Source organism: Schistocerca cancellata, chromosome 5, assembly GCF_023864275.1.
Source record: "Schistocerca cancellata isolate TAMUIC-IGC-003103 chromosome 5, iqSchCanc2.1, whole genome shotgun sequence".
In the NCBI taxonomy this organism is placed as follows: Eukaryota; Metazoa; Arthropoda; class Insecta; order Orthoptera; family Acrididae; genus Schistocerca; species Schistocerca cancellata.
The window spans coordinates 649,172,369-649,189,452 of record NC_064630.1 but is presented as its reverse complement, the minus strand read 5'-3'; the positions used below and the strand labels follow the sequence as shown (position 1 = coordinate 649,189,452).

At 43.9% G+C, this 17,084-nt stretch overlaps 1 protein-coding gene across 1 annotated transcript in view; it reads left to right on the top strand.

Annotated features, from left to right (window-relative positions):
* Nucleotides 1-1,285: 1,285 nt before the first annotated feature.
* The window catches only part of LOC126188740 (trypsin-7-like), a 100,390-nt gene continuing 84,591 nt past the window's right edge, over nt 1,286-17,084 (top strand). Inside the window, exons 1-2 of the mRNA XM_049930348.1 lie at nt 1,286-1,485; nt 16,744-16,936. Coding sequence (XP_049786305.1) covers nt 1,286-1,485; nt 16,744-16,936 — 393 coding nt within the window. The remainder of the gene's footprint in view (nt 1,486-16,743; nt 16,937-17,084) is intronic.

Below are 17,084 nucleotides of genomic sequence, written 5' to 3'. Positions count from 1 at the left end.
TTTGTTCATGATATTGCGTAAAAGATCGCTTTCATATTCCTCCTCTGCGTGACACACTTAAAACGTTTGCGACATCGCATTGTTGAAGCTGTGAATTCGATAACGAGAGACCAGCTGTTTCTTATGTGGCAGGAAATGAGCCACCATTTTGATATTTGTCGTATAACACATGGTGCTCACCATTGAATGTATAAAAATATGAACTTTTCTCTTTCCAGGAACGTTGGAATTGAGTTCACGTGTTTTAGTATTAGTTGAAAACAGTCTTGGTTGCAATTTTCGTTTTTTTTATTTATCAACGACGCGTTTCACCTTATTTAGGCATCTTCAAGCTGATCTTAATTTGGTATTTCTTAGGACGATCCTTTAGACATTGTAGCTAATTGGCGTCGTCGAGTACATCAGGCCAACATCGCCTTCGCTAAAATCACTAACTACTTAAGCCCCATATGCTCCTGTGAACGTGTATGCTTTATGCAGGTCTTGGAGTCACTCACGTCCATCTAGAAAAGTATTTACCGAGGTTAACGAAGGCGATGTTGGCCTGATGTTCAAATTCAAAGGGCTCTGAGCACTATGGGACTTAACTGCTGTGGTCATCAGTCCCCTAGAACTTAGAACTACTTAAACCTAACTAACCTAAGGACATCACGCACATCCATGGCCGAGGCAGGATTCGAACCTGCGACCGTAGCGGTCGCGCGGTTCCAGACTGAAGCGCTTAGAACCGCTCGGCCATGGCCTGATGTACTCGAGAATGCCCAGTAGCCGGCCGCGGTGGTCTAGCGGTTCTGGCGCTGCAGTCCGGAACCGCGGGACTGCTACGGTCGCAGGTTCGAATCCTGCCTCGGGCATGGGTGTGTGTGATGTCCTTAGGTTAGTTAGGTTTAAGTAGTTCTAAGTTCTAGGGGACTTATGACCTGAGATGTTGAGTCCCATAGTGCTCAGAGCCAATGCCCAGTAGCTACACTGTCTAAAGGATCGTCCTAGGAAATACCAAATTAAGATCAGCCTGAAGATGCCTAAATAAGATGAAACGCGTAGTTGATAGATAAAAGAACTAAAATGGCAACGAAGACTGCTTTCAACTAATACTATTAAACACTGGTTTGCTGATTCATGCTACAGATGGATTGGAAGAATTTTTATGTGTTTTGTAGTTTGGAAGCAATAAATGATTAAAATCTGTTCCTTATTTTTGAATAGCCCCGTATTACTGATGACTAAGGTCTGTGTCATGTGCATCTGTTGTGTTTATAGTCTTATGGAAAAACGTTTTGAACTCATGCACCAGCCTGATATTGAATGGAACACAGAGCATGTAACAGCGACGGCCACCTGCCACTGTGCAGCACTCGGGCGTCCTGGCGAGGGCGGGTCTGGAGGGCGTGGCTGCGGCGGTGCCGGCACCCAGGCGCACCCAGAAGATGCTCCTGCCGCCCCTCGGCGCCGGGAAGCCGAGCGACTGGCAACGCCAACCGTGCCGTAAGTCCACCAAACGTAACAGCACACTAATCACGCACTGTATCTTGGCGCTTTGCGCGGGTGCTGCTGGGAAACGGATTCTGCCTGTTCCTCCACTTCTATAGTGCGCGTCATTTACGATGGCGGCCGAGTTTAGGTTGGTTCTGCGCACCTGACGTCACAAAACACAGTCAGGCAATGAACAGAGAACGACGCTGCCAGAGCTCGACTGCAGTGCAGAGCACGGTCGAGTGTCTTCAGTTTTAGAAACTTGCAGTCATAAATAAAGTGATTGAATAAAAGCAATGTCTTGATAGCAGACTTTCTTTTATAGAATGTTTGGAAAAAGTATTCTTTATACCAATTGCTTCATATCCTATTAATTAATTAAACCAAATAAGCAATAAGCCTCCTAATTCAGGCGATAGCAAGGAAAGGTGTTTGTATCATTCTCACAAACCGCTTTTTCGCAATAAAGAACAGCGGTAATGGTTTATTTCCTATTGTACTTCGATGAACGTGAGTAATTCATAACCATAACAATAGTGTTTGTCGGTATTTTGCGTAATATTTTAAAGTCCTCCAGGAGCACTGTTCAATTACGAGCTGCCTTAGCGTACTGGTTAAGGTGTTTGGCTGCCAAGAGAAAAGTTCTGAGCTCAAAGCTTGTTCAATGCATTAGATTTTCTATATTTAAAAACAATATCGAAGTGTCTTACTCTATGAATTTATTTGTTTGAATGTAATTTTTTGAAATTTCTAGTGTTTTGTCTCTTCAATATAATCTTCAGTAGACAGTATTTTGTCTCCTCCATTACCATGTCACCTTTCGTAGTTTTGTGCTGCGGTAACACAATATTCAACGTTTGTGTCGGCTGATCAGTGTTTTAGCAAATAAATGCTTTTTGTGTGTGCCACAAACAAAAATTATATTTGACATAGCTCAGTGCACTTCACTGATACACAGTATATTCAACTCCTAATATTTTTGTATGTCCACAGTTTTGTTTAATGTATTTTGTCTACTTCCTTTTGATTGACTGAATTGCTTTAAAATAAAGCCAAACACACCCAGTGTAAATAAAACTTTTATTACAGTCGCGAAAGACGGAATATTTCTCAATATTGCATACGACACCTACCTGGTATTTAAATTAAATGAGATATTGTTATATAGTAAATTTTATATGAAATTTAGGTATCTTGTCCACATCTCATTCTCAACATTGTGGCAACTAAAAATCGACCATACGGAAAGTATACACTATTGACTTTTACCTCTGCAAACTCTTCAGAATTTCGTGCAATGGTTTACTACATTTAATGCCGTACAATAACTGCGTTGAACATCGAAACAAAATTAAGTCATTTTTGGGGGGAAGGTATCAGTCAATAAGATGTGTAAAAATCAAATTTTTGGGCCAAATAGTTTTTTGTGAAATCGAATGATAAGTGTGTCAAATCAGTCGGAACACCATGTGTCTGCACAGGCGAGCAGTACAGCGATGACAAAATCACGCACAGCACGGAATGTGGGGAGCACGTCTCTGTAGCAGCGTAAGGGTTAATGCGGCCGTGGTGGCTTTACTTCATAAACTGCGCGCCCCCCCCCCCCCCCCAAACGTAAGTTTGCGAACTATACTATACTATGGCGCTGCTTCTCTTGGCGCGCGCGTCGTTTGCAAACTGGCAACGCAGCAATCCCCCGCGTCTGGGCGGGCATGGGCGAGCCGCCAAGATATAAGAATTGAACTATAGCACAACCTGAGCGAAATGCCAAGCTACAGAGCACATAAACCACTCTTCACAATTCACGTTACACTGACGTCACAAAAGTCGTAGGACACCTCCTAATATCGGGTCGGACCTCCTTTTGCCCGGAGAAGTGCAGCATAACCTCAACCAGTCGTTAGAAGTCCCCTAAAGAAATATTGAACTCTGCTGCCTCTTTAGCCGTCCATAATTGCGAAAGTGTTATCGGTGCAGGGTTTTGTGCACAAACTGATCTCTTGATTACGTCCCATAAATGTTCGATGGGATTCATATCGGCCGGTCTGGATGACCAAATCAGTCGCTAGAATTGTCCAGAGTGTTCTTCAAATCAATCGCGAATTGAAGGGCAATGACATGCAGTGCTGTTTTTCTGGGGTAACGCTGGGGGTTGCGTACCCCTAAACTTTCTCGTCGACAAAGTAATTTTTTTACGATGTTGAGAACTTGGAAGTGTGCGAAATATTTATTTCACTGACGTAAATTTTTTATTTCATTTTTACGTGTTGTTAATTGCAGTACGAACGATACCAGAGCAGTTTTTGGTGGTAAAAGCGATGTCATTGACTGTTTCAAGCATGTCGAAGCTGCAGCAACCGTTCTCGACAACTGAATCGCTGGCAGCAAGTTCGACAAGCATGCAGTGCCCTCGCTCGCTAAAAGTGGGCGATGGTAGTGCTAAACGGATATGCGTACGCTCAAACATCGAGCTACCGATAGATATCTCTACGGTCCCGCTACCATGATGATGTTGAAGATGTCATGGCTGAAAGCAGACGGGTAGTATTCCAGGCTTGAGTTATAAGTAATTTTCGCTGCATTATATCCAATGTCGGATATGACATGACACCGTTGTTTGGGAACATGAAGTCTGTGAATGGCTACAAATGGTCTCCAGGTAGCCGAACATAAATATTTCCAGTCAATGATCGGTTCAGTTGGACCAGAGGACCCAGTCCCTTCAAAACCCACGTCATTACGAAGCCACCACCAGTGCCTTATTGACAACATCGGTCCACGGCTTCGACGGATCTGCGCCACACTCGAACCCTACCATCAACTCTTACCAACTGAAATCGGGACTCTTCTGACCAGGGCACGGTTTTCCAGTCGTCTAGGGTCCAACCGATATAGTCACAAGCCGAGGAGAGAGGCTGCATGCGATGTCACGCTGTTAGCAAAGGCATTCTCGTTGGTCATCTGCTGCCGTAGCCCATTAACGCCACATTTTGCCGCACTGACCTAACGGATACCTTCATCGTACGTCCCACATTCATTTCTGTGGTTATTTCACGCAGTGTTGCTTGCCCGTAAGCACTGACAAATCTATGCCAATGCCGCTGCCCTCGCTCGTTAAGCAAAAGTTGTCGGCCACTGGGTTGTCCGAGGTGACCGGTAATGCCTAAAATTTGGTATTCTCTTGACACTGTGGGTCTCTTAATGTTGATTTCTCTAACGATTTCAAAAACTGAATGTCCCATGCGTCTAGCTCCAGCTACCACAACCGAGCGGGGTGGCGCAGTGGTTAGATACTGGACTCGCATTCGGGAGGACGACGGTTCAATCCCGCGTCCGGCCATCCTGATTTAGGTTTTCCGTGATTTCCCTAAATCACTCCAAGCAAATGCCGGGATGGTTCCTCTGAAAGGGCACGGCCGACTTCCTTCCCAATCCTTCCCTAATCCGATGAGACCGATGACCACGCTGTCTGGTCTCCTTCCCAAACCAACCAACCAACCAACCAGCTACCACTCCGCGTTCAGACTCTGTCAATTCCCGTCGGTCACCAGAGTTCGAATGACAGCTCCGCTAACGCACAGCCCATTAGTACCTTGTGAACGCGATACTACCACCCTCTGCATATGTCCATATCGCTATCACATGACTTTTGTCACCACAATGCACGCTCCCCGTAAAATGGCACCTCGCGCGAGCGCTGCTGAGAGCCGATGTAATGGATTCTGTGTCAGATCACAACGTACGTGTGATGAAGAGTACGCTGAAATTTAAGAGATTAATCAGGAACAATAAATACTCAAAAAAGTGGGATACGGAAGTACTAAGGAATGACGAGATATGCTTGAAGTTCTCTAAGGCGGTAGATACAGCAATAAGGAGTAGTCCAGTAGGCAGTACAGTTGAAGAGAAATGAACATTTATAAAAAGAGCAATCACAGAAGCTGGAAAAGAAAACAGAGGTTCAAAGAAGGTAACTACGAAGAAACTAAGATAACAGAACAAATAATTCAGTTGATCAATGAAAGAAGGAAGTACAAAAACGTCAAGGAAAATTCAGGAATACAGAAACACAAGTCGCCAAGGAATTAAATAAATTGATAGTAGAAGGAAGGCTGCATGAAAAATGTGAAGAAGTCGAAAAAGAAATGATTGTCAGAAGGACTGACTCAACGTATAGGAAAGTCAAAACAACCTTCGGTGAAATTAAAAACAATGGTGGCAACATTACGAGTGCAACGGGAATTCCACTGCAAATCGCAGAAGAGAGAGCGGATATGTGGAAAGAGTATATCGAAGGCCTCTATGAGGGGGAAGATTTGTCTGAGGTGATGGAAGAAAAAACAGGAGACGATTTAGAAGAGATTGTGAGTCCAGTATCAGAATCAGAATTTAAGAGAACTTTGGAGGACTTCAAACAAGGTAGAACGGATCGATAACGTTCCATCAGAATTTCTAAAGTCATTAGTGGAAGCGGCACCAAAACGGTTATTCACGTTAGTGTGCAGAATGTATAAGTCTGACAATATACCGTCTGACTTTCGGAAAAGCATCATCCACACAATACTGAAGATTACAGGAGCTGACAAGTGCGAGAATTATCGGAAAATCAGCTTAATAGGCCAAGCATCCATGTCGCTGACAAGAATAATATACAGAAGAATGGAAAAGAAAATTGAGGATGTGTTAGAGGACCATCAGTTTGGCTTTAGGAAAGGTAAAGGCACCAGAGAGGTAGTTCTGACGTTGCGATTGATAATGGGAGCAAGACTAAAGAAAAATGAAGACACGTTCATAGGATCTGACGACCTAGAAAAGCGTTCGATAATGTAAAATGGTGCAAGATGTTCGAACGTCTGAGAAAAATAGGGGTAAGCTATAGGGAGAGACGGGTAATACACAATAGGTACAAGAACAAAGAGGGAATAATAAGACTGAACGACCAAGAAGGAAAAGCTCAGATTAAAAACGGTATAAAACAGGGATGTAATCTTTCCCCTTTATCGTTCAATCTTTACATCGAAGAATCAATGATGAAAATAAAAGAAAGGTTCAAGAGTGGAATTAAAATACAATGTGAGGGGGTATCAGTGATACGATTCGTTGATGATATTGCTATCCTGAGTGAAAGTGAAGAAGAACTGCATGATCTACTGAGTGGAATGGACAGTCTAATGAGTACAGAATATGGACTGAGAGTAAATCGGAGAAATACGAAAGTAATGAGAAGTAGCAGAAATGAGAACAGCGAAAAACTTATCAGGATTGATGGTCACGAAGTAGATGAACTTAAGGAATTCTGCTACCTAGGCAGCTAAATAACCAATGACGGACGGAGCAAGGAGGACATCAAAAGCAGACTAGCACTGGCAAGCAGGGCATTTCTGGCCAAGAGAAGGTTATTAGTATCAAACAGTACGCAATATGAGGCAGAAATTTCTGAGTATTTACGTTTGGAACACAGCATTGTACGATAGTGAAACATGGACTGTGGGAAAACCGGAACAGAAGAGAATCGAAGCACTTGAGGTGTGGTGCTACAGACGAAAGTTGAAAATTAGGCGGACTGCTAGTAAGGAACGAGGAAATAAATATGTGGAAAACATTGACAAGGAGAAGGGACAGGATGATAGGACACCTGTTAAGACATCAGGGAATGACTCTCGTGGTACTAGAGAGAGCTGTAGAGGGAAAAAACTGTAGAGTAAGACAGAGATTGGATTACATCCAGCAGATAATTGAGGAAGTAGGTTGCAAGTGCTACTCTGAGATGAAGAGTTTGTCACAGGAGAGAAATTGGTGGCGGGCCGCATCACACCAGTCAGAAGACTGATAAAAAAATGTTACAGCTTGCACTGACTCCTCTTTATCCTTATCTAAATCGCTTACGTCTTCCGACACAGTTCTTGGTCATATCTGAGAAATTAATTTGGAATTAACGGCATGCCCACATCCCTTTTATTGGTCTGCGAATGGGGCCTTATCGCGACCTATTCGAGTTTTCCTGATTTGTCGGGGTGTTAGCCTCTTCGTTGTGAGTAACCTTAGTTATCTGCACGTTGTGGGTTTGACCTCGCCAGTTCGTGTCCTATATTGCCCCGGAATTAAATTCTCCTTGACCTTGCCCCTCACTGGATACACAGTTGTTATTCTGATGGAAGACTGCCGAGGTGTCTATTTGCGGTCGGTTCCTGCCAGTTACTGGATAGGTTATTGTCACCTGCTGTGGGTGCGTTGTGAGCTTGTTGGTCATAGACCATCTGTTCGGTATAAGCCGGTCTATTGTAACTCTGTTTGTGATTTTCTTCTAAAGTTCTCTTGTACTTTTGGTTTCCCCCGTTACCATAATTACTTCTCGTATTTTTGTTGTTGCACGGACATACGGGTGCCAACCGTGTTGGTTATTGCCACCGTTGACATTCTGCTGTTGACTATTTTGCGGAGACGCACACTGCGTGTTAATATTCTGTGGCTGCGATGGCCCCTTTTTATACTCGTATATTAGATCAATCGAGTCGAGTAAGCATAAGAATGATTGTTAAGTATTATCGCTGTCCATCCTCCCCGACTGCACCTGATTGATTGCTGTTGGCGTCTCTCTTGTGACTTCCACAACATTAATAATATTTCTAGGTCTTACACTCTCGTACGAGCTTCTGTCATTTAAATTCTTCACCTCCTTTTCGATTTTTGCTTGTGTTTTCTTTATGCACGTAGTATCTAAATCTAAATTATTCCGCTTTACCGAGAGCTCTTGTACTTCTTCCCGCAAATCTTTACATAGAGACTGCAACTCACTAACAGTACCTGTCATAATTCCAAATTTTTTTGAGATTTCCGACTGAGCCTCTTGCGTCATGTCTGCACGTCACCCATGACCTTTACTTACCTAACATTTCCTCTTGTGCCTCGTCTATAGATGACACTTCTTTGATCTGAGTTGTTTATCTCCTGAAACAAATCAGTGAATAATTCCACCTTTAGTTTCTTCCCCATATCCGCAAGTTTTATGTCAAATCATTACAAAGTTCAGTGCGTAGATTTTGGGTTACATTATCTAATCTCTCTGATAGGTCATTCTTAAAACCATCAAGTGTTTGCTTTTGTTCAGTTTTAAAATCACGAAATTGTCGTCAAGTTTTACGGGGTGTTGCTTAGAAAAATTATGAAACGAATTCTCCATTAGGTCAGTGAGGCCTTTATACATACCCTGCATTGAATGCGTCGACCTTGCATTGGCGTCCTGTGTACCTACTGTATCTTGTTCCTTCACATTTGAAACAAGTCCATGTCACATGGAGAAACTATAATTTACTGATTCCGCACTAGCGCGTCTTTCACTCGCTTCATGGGAGTAAATGCTTCTCGGTGAGATTTGAGAATTAGTCTCGTCTACCGTGAGCGTTGTACGTCATGACGTAAGACATTTTTTGTCATCAGTATAAACTCAATTTGTGTAGTATTCCCGGCTGTCGTCGATATGATCGACATTTTCGGTGTGACTATCATTTGTCGTCGCACTCATTGCGGTGACATTTTGTATTTCTACACTATTTTCCTTAGTCGGCACAACCTTCTTAATTCGTTCCATTTTGTAAATTTTTTGAAGTTATAAATGTGAATGTGGTTGGTAGGACATGTTCTGAGGCATCAAGAGATCACCAATTTAGTACTGGAGGGCAGCGTGGAGGGTAAAAACCATAGAGGGAGACCAAGAGATGAATACACTAAGCAGATTCAGAAGGATGTAAGTTGCAGTAGTTACTTGGAGATGAAAAAGCTTGCGCAGGATAGAATAGCATGGAGGGCTGCATCAAACAAGTCTCTGGACTGAAGACCACAACAACAACACAAATGTGAAATGAAACTGAATTTTAATCTTGAAATTGGTTGCGAGAATTTTCCCGATCAGTACATGATGTATTCAGTATTCTGCGCAAATTACTGTGGCTTATTGTTGCTGTTATTGATTTGTATCCACATTTCAAAAAAATCAAAATAATATCAACCCTAATCTCTATTGCTTTTAAAAGAATGGTTCAAATTTATGACTGGATAGGTTAAGGTACTGATACTTCTTTCGATCTAGGCATTACCAAGCGCAATTATGCGAGCTGTAAGTTGGAGTTCTTTCCTACCTTATTAGAGGATCTTCTTAAATGTTGTTGGTACATCCTCCAGTTAACCATTTCAGATTTATGCATACCATGCGTTGTTGGCCCATGATCTTCTCTCTATAATGTTATTCCAATCAAACAAATACAATAGAATGTACACACCGGTTACACAACATGTTTTATACCATTTAATTATCGCATCTGTCTAATATATCTGGCCCCGTCCTAGAAACAGTAACCAGTTCTACTGGTTAATTAATAATTTGAAGAATAATTATTGCGATGGAAATTTGCTGGCGGCGCACAAGAGGCGCGACAATAGTGAGTCCACTCGGGAACGTGTCTCGGCTAATAATTTACGCCCGTCGAAGCTCACTCCGGGCAGTCAGGCTTATAATTTTTCGTTTGCACGACAAATCTGTGACATATAACATTGGATTATTAGATGGTAGTTCTTCGCGCCTTGAAGTTCTTTATCTCCAGTTCTCCTTTGTGAGAATGTTACGGCGTCCAACTTTCTCTGATTGAATTTTTTGCTTCTCCGAATCTTACAGATATCGGTAACGCAGAAAGATCAGGTGAAACAAGGATCTAGTACATGGAGTTGACTTCGTACTATAAGAATTAATGTAGTTCACATTATTTGTGAACTAAACAGTAATCCTCGTCCTCTTTCTATCACGGAGGGGAAAAGACAGACAGTACAAGATCAACGAAAGAACCGATAGGAGTTTTTACAAACGTAAGAAAGTTTATGCTCTTCTTCTTTTTTGCTAGCTCCGCAGGCTTGATTGCTGCGGGCATACCGCGTTTTGATCTTTGCCGTAAACTACTTACGCGAATGAATGGATGAAAATAGACAGAAAAAATAAAACATATATCCATGTGGGTAAACCAGTGTAAGTTCCAATACAAATAAAAATATTGATATGCTCCTCGATTATAGTATGATCTCTGAGCAGAGATTTAAAATTTAGAACCTGCAGGAGAAAACTGGTACTATTCAACCCCCCCCCCCCAAAAAAAAACTTTTCGAGAAAAGCAGTGGTTGGTGGAGCGACTCAGCTATCTTTCAAGTTACCTATTTCGCTCGATACTTTGAGTCTACGTATCTTGAAAAGTATAGTATAAAAATCTGAAGAAAATTAGAATTTTTCAATCTTTCTTCAATGTGTACGTTTATTGCTGGCATAAAAAACCGAAAATCGGTTGTTTCAGGAACCGGTTATTTTGAGCGTTCTTGACAGTAACGATAAACTGGAGATGAAAGAAACCGATATACCCGAAAACCGCTTGTTTCCGTCATAACCGCGATCCCTGTCACAAACCACAGGCCCGTAAGTTACGGAAATTGTGGGACGTGTGAAAGCTGGTGCCTGTACAAAAACTACTAGTCTCGAGTAGCACCGAGGGGACCGCCGAGCTTAACGTACTCATCCGGCGAATGCATCACAATCAACACTTGACTCATGCCTCACTGCGTGACTCACTACGCAGAAATTTGGACTTTAACTCTCGACATAGGCGTAAAGTCGTGTGGTCGTTCAATCTTCAAACGTACTACGCAAGTACATATTACTTTGTTTGCTTTCGAGCGCCTTGAGTTGGTGGAAATTTCCGTTTCTGTTATGGAAAGGATGCTTGTTAAAATTTACGCAACGTAAATAGCAAGAAACAAAACTGAGATAAAAATAAGCATAACTCAATATTATAATTTATTGAAGAAGAAGTAAGGAAAGTTTCTTAATATAACACTGTTGCACAGTATGAGGCACAGCACTTTACGATGACGATCCACATTTACGTTTCGCACTGTTTTCCTAATTCGATTAAGGCAAATGCTGGATGGTTCCTTTGAAAGGGCACGACCGATTTTCTTCCCTAGACTTCACTAATCTGAGCGTGTGCTGCGTCTCCAATGACGTCGTCCTCGATGGGACGTTAAATACTAATCTTGTTTCGACATGAAAGTTTTCTGGGTATGTACCGCGTCGTATTGTATAAAACTACTGCTGGAGAAAACCAACGTTTCGGTCACGGTTCCTTTGACGGTCAGCTTTGACGTGAAGTCACTATTTACTAACGTGCCAGTAAACGAAACTATCCGCATTCTTCAAGAGCATGTCCTGCCAGACGTACGCGACCTGGTTGAACTGTGCCTGACTTCAACGCACTTCAAACGGCAAGGAAAATACTGCGAGCAGACAGACGGCGTAGCAAAGGAGTCTTCCCTACCTCCGCTGGCAGCCGACATACTCATGGAAGTCTTTGAAGCAACAGCCCTTGGTTCAGCTCCTTTTCGTCCACGTTGCTGGTTCAGATACGTGAACGACACGTTCGTTATATGACCTCATGGTTAAGCGGAGTTACACAAGTTTCATGAATATTTGTACAACATGCACAGGTAGATACAGTTCACGCAAAGAATGGTGCAATTCCGTTTCTAGACTTCGAAGTATACAGGACAACGGAGGGCACACTGGGGCACAGAGTATATCGCAAGCCTACACGTACAGACAGGTATCTGCATGCTCAATCGTGCCACCACCCAGCACAGAAGAACTCGGTCATCCGTTCTTTGGCAATCTGTGCGTAGCTCCTAAGTGATACTCAAAAGATAACACCTGGGCTTCAATGGCTACGCACAACGTTTCTAGCCAATTGCTGCAGCCATCAGTCAATCCACACAACTTCGTCATCACGAGGCGCGAGCACTACCGGCGAGTAACTGCCGCCGCGCGGCAGACGTCCAGCACTTGGTAAACAGGAGCCAACTTTTCATTCGCCAGTGACCACCAGTCATGGCACGTAACACAAGAGCCAACAGACAACATAGGTTACGCTCTCCCTCTACCGCAGTAACCTATGAAAACAGAGTTCCCTCTCCTTCCTCCTTAAGTGACCAATAAAATGAACTACGTTTTCAAAATTATGACCTAATGGCATGGGCAGTGGTCAGTAATACAAAAATATAAGGGACTATATATTCAGAACGCACCAGCCGCTGCAGCCGTGGCCGCTTTTCACCTGCAGTAGTTTTATACAATATGACGCGGCACCATACCCAGAAAACATTTATGTCGACTGACTCTGGCCGCGGAAGCCTACGCAATTGTATAATCTTGCTTCCTTTCTTTCCTTCACGGTGACTCGCACGTTCTTTAAGATACACCTTGCTCTTTTGTCATTACGCCACTTGCATTCGTCACACGCTCTTCCGACATCTGCACATTGTCGATGGATTGGACAGACACCAACGCCTTTAAACGTCCCCAGAGCCATAGATCAAACGAATTCATGTCCGGTGAACTGAGAAGCCTTCTTACTGAACGTGTTCGACCAATTCATCTCCCACGGAACACTGCGGTAAGGTACTGTCGCATGATACGTAGAAAATGGTCTGGAGTGCCGTCGTACGAACTACAGTCGTTGTTTTCCTGCAAAGGTAACGTCCTCCAACAGCGACAGTAATTCTTTACAAAGAAATTGGTGATACACATCACTTGTCGATGTGGTTGGTAAAGTGTATGACCCTATGAGTCTATCACCGACAATTCCTGCCCATACTGATAACGAAGCGATCCTAACGCGTCACCCACAAGATTGCTCGAGGTTTTGCATTGCCCACAAGTGTGTATTTTGGTATTTTACTACGACATCTCATGTAAATTTTGCTTCATAAAAGTAGGCAGCGAACTGCCACGCAAGAGTATGGTGATATCTACAACAAATCCAGCTCTTCGCACCTATGTTTCAGGGTCGTCCTCTACATATCTAATATCTACGTCTCCACCTCCGTCGTGGGAAATACGCGAATTATCCATCCGTCAGTTGCCATTGCTGCGAATGGTCCAGTCTTCAAGTCGCTGGAATAGCCTTCCGAACACAATTTTGGATGGAATGGCGTAGTTCGTCATAATCCATAACTGAATACAATGTCTGTCATTTCCCTCGTGGAGTAGAAGGTCTCCATTGCATTTTTTATAGTACTGAGTTTTCACACTGCACGGAATCACTAATGTTGTTCTCCTGATGTAGCGTATGGGCAGCACTCTGGGGACTGCATTCTGGCTCTGAGGTACCCAGAGGCCACTGGCATGGGCCTCGACTGGCCGCCATATTCTCCGGATCTGAACACATGCGACTCCTTTTTGTGAGGCTATATAAAAGACAAGGTGTACAACTGTAATCCCAAAACCATCGCTTCGCTATGGTTGGTACCGGCGCTACCATGAGTGTCCTGAAAATTATAACCATTCAGACACGTGAAACTAACTGCAACATTAAGACGGCCTATACCAACGAATGCTGCACATTACATAGCACAGCTAAAACGATCCATATCTCAACAGTTATTGGTTTCCGAACAATTACGGGAATTTTCTTCTAGTTTTGACCAATACTACCTCAAGTAGTAAGATGTGACACTTTTCTTGCACACACCCCGTGTAACGCCAATGAAACTTTCTCACTGAAGGCTGTGTCCATTTTATTACATGTATCTAGAGGTAAAAGTTTCTTGTCCATGATTAACACCCCCTCCCCCCGCCACACACATACACCCACCCATCAATATTTCATCCCTTCCTAGCACCGACTAACTTTTTAGAGTTCTGTTTTGTAAACAAGACACAAAACACTGGCGAAAGTCGTTCTCACCCTAAACATCGCTACGATATCTGCTGGTCCTTTCATTCATAACACAGATCAATATTCAAATATTTTTATCACTTTTTCTTAGACAAGGCTTAATCCACAAATGTTTTTCTTCTATCATGTAGTTTCCTCCCAATATGACATCAGCCGGCCGCGGTGGTCTAGCGGTTCTGGCGCTGCAGTCCGGAACCGCGGGACTGCTACGGACGCAGGTTCGAATCCTGCCTCGGGCATGGGTGTGTGTGATGTCCTTAGGTTAGTTAGGTTTAAATAGTTCTAAGTTCTAGGGGACTTATGACCTAAGATGTAGAGTCCCATAGTGCTCAGAGCCATTTGAACCATGACATCGTTATAAACAGGAAAATTAACAAAAAATATGAACGTAATTTTTCAGTACGAACTAAAGAACTTATTGAAATATATTACCCGAAACACCTTTTCCTGCCACGCGGGGTAGCCGTACGGTGTGAGGTACCTCGTCACGGTTCGCGCGGCTGCCCCCGTCGGAGGTTCGAGTCCTACCTCGGGCATGGGTGTGTATGTTGTCCTTAGCATAAGTTAGGTTAAGTTAAATTAAGTAGTGCGTAAGCCTAGGGACCGATGACCTCAGCACTTTGATCCGATAGCCCTTACCACTAACTTCCAAATTTTTCCACCTTTTCATTACGAAACCTTATATTGCCGTTCTCTCTTCTCCTTAAAACATCTAACATAATTTTTTCCTCTGCAGAATTATCTGTTGTAAACCTGTGTAAAATTAACAACAGTGATCTCCCGCCATATTGTTATTGTAGCGGCCCTAAGCGCTATGGGACTTGATATCTGAGGTCATCAGCGCCCTAGACTTAGAACTACGTAAACCTAAGGACATCACACACATCCATGCCCGAGGCAGGATTCGAACCTGCGACAGTAGCAGCCGCGTGGTTGCAGACTGCGCCTAGAACCGCTTGGGCACAGCGGCCGGCTGGTTATTGATGCGTTGAAGAAAGGCCACTGGCTACCCCACGAAGATGACGTGCTACAGACGCGAAATTTAACCAACAGGAAGAAGATGCTGTGATATGCAAATGATTAGCTTTTCAGAGCATTCACACAAGGTTGGCGCCGGAGGCGACACCTACAATGTGCTGACATGAGGAAAGTTTCCAACAGATTTCTCATACACAAACAGCAGTAAACCGGCGTTGCCTGGTGAAACGTTGTTGTGATGCCTCGTGTAAGGAGTAGAAATGCGTACCATCACGTTTCCGACTTTGATAAAGGTCGGATTGTAGCCTATCGCGATTGCGGTTTATCGTATCGCGACATTGCTGCTCGCGTTGGTCGAGATCCAATGACTGTTAGCAGAATATGGAATCGGTGAGCTCAGGAGGGTAATACGGAACGCCGTGCTGGATCCCAACGGCCTCATATCACTAGCAGTCGAGATGACAGGCACCTTATTCGCATGGCTGTAACGGATCGTGCAGCCACGTCTCGATCCCTGAGTCAACAGATGGGGACGTTTGCAAGACAACAACCATCTGCACGAACAGTTCGACGACGTTTGCAGCAGCATGGACTATCAGCCCGGAGACCGTGGCTGCGGTTACCCTTGACGCTGCATCACAGACAGGAGCGCCTGCGATGGTGTACTCAACGACGAACCTGGGTGCACGAATGGCAAAACGTCATTTTTTCGGGTGAATCCAGGTTCTGTTTACATCATCATGATGGTCACATCCGTGTTTGGTGACATCGCGGTGAACGCACATTGGAAGCATGTATTCGTCATCGCCATACTGGCGTATCACCCGGCGTGATGGTATGGGGTGCCATTGGGTACACGTTTCGGCCACCTCTTGTGCGCATTGACGGCACTTTGAACAGTGGACGTAACATTTCAGAAGTGTTACGACCCGTTGCTCTACCCTTCATTCGACCCCTTCAAAACCCAACATTTCAGCAGGATAACGCACGACCGCACGTTGCAGGTCCTGTACGGGCCTTTCTGGATAGATAAAATGTTCGACTGCTGCCATGGCCAGCACATTCTCCAGATCTCTCACCAACTGAAAACGCCTGGTCAATGGTGGCCGAGCAACTGGCTCGTCACAATACGCCAGTCACTACTCTTGATGAACTGTGGTATCGTGTTGAAACTGCATGGGAGCTGTACCTGTACACGCCATCCAAGCTCTGTTTGACACAATGCCCAGGCGTATCAAGGCCGTTATTACCGCCAGAGGTGGTTGTTCTGGGTACTGATTTCTCAGGATCTATGCACCCAAATTGCGTGAAAATGTAATCACATGTCAGTTGTAGTATAATATATTTTCCAATGGATACCCGTTTATCATCTGCATTTCTTCTTGGTGTAGCAATGTTAATGGCAAGTAGTGTACATCTCGCAACACGACATTGTTTCCTCGCTGTTATCACACGTGTTTATCTTACTAAACCAGTTTTTTATGTTGTATAAATATCAGAATTTTACATTTTATTTGTGAAACTTTAGCTGCAAATGGTTTGTATTTGCGCCAGAGTGTGGCATCACGGGGTCGGACGTGATCGACACGCGCATCGTCGGCGGCTATCAGGCGCCACCGCACATCTTCCCCTGGATGGTGGCCATCCTGTACAACGGCTTCATGAACTGCGGCGGCTCCCTCATCAACGACAGATACGTGCTCACCGCCGGCCACTGCCTAGTGGGGTACGTCACAACGACCTTTCCTCTTTTTTTCTGTAGGTCATCAGTCTTTCCACTGATTTGGTGTGGGCCGCCACGAACACGTGTTCTATGATCCTGGCCCTTCGTCTACTCACTGTTTTCCAGTGCTGTTTTTCTGGGGGAAC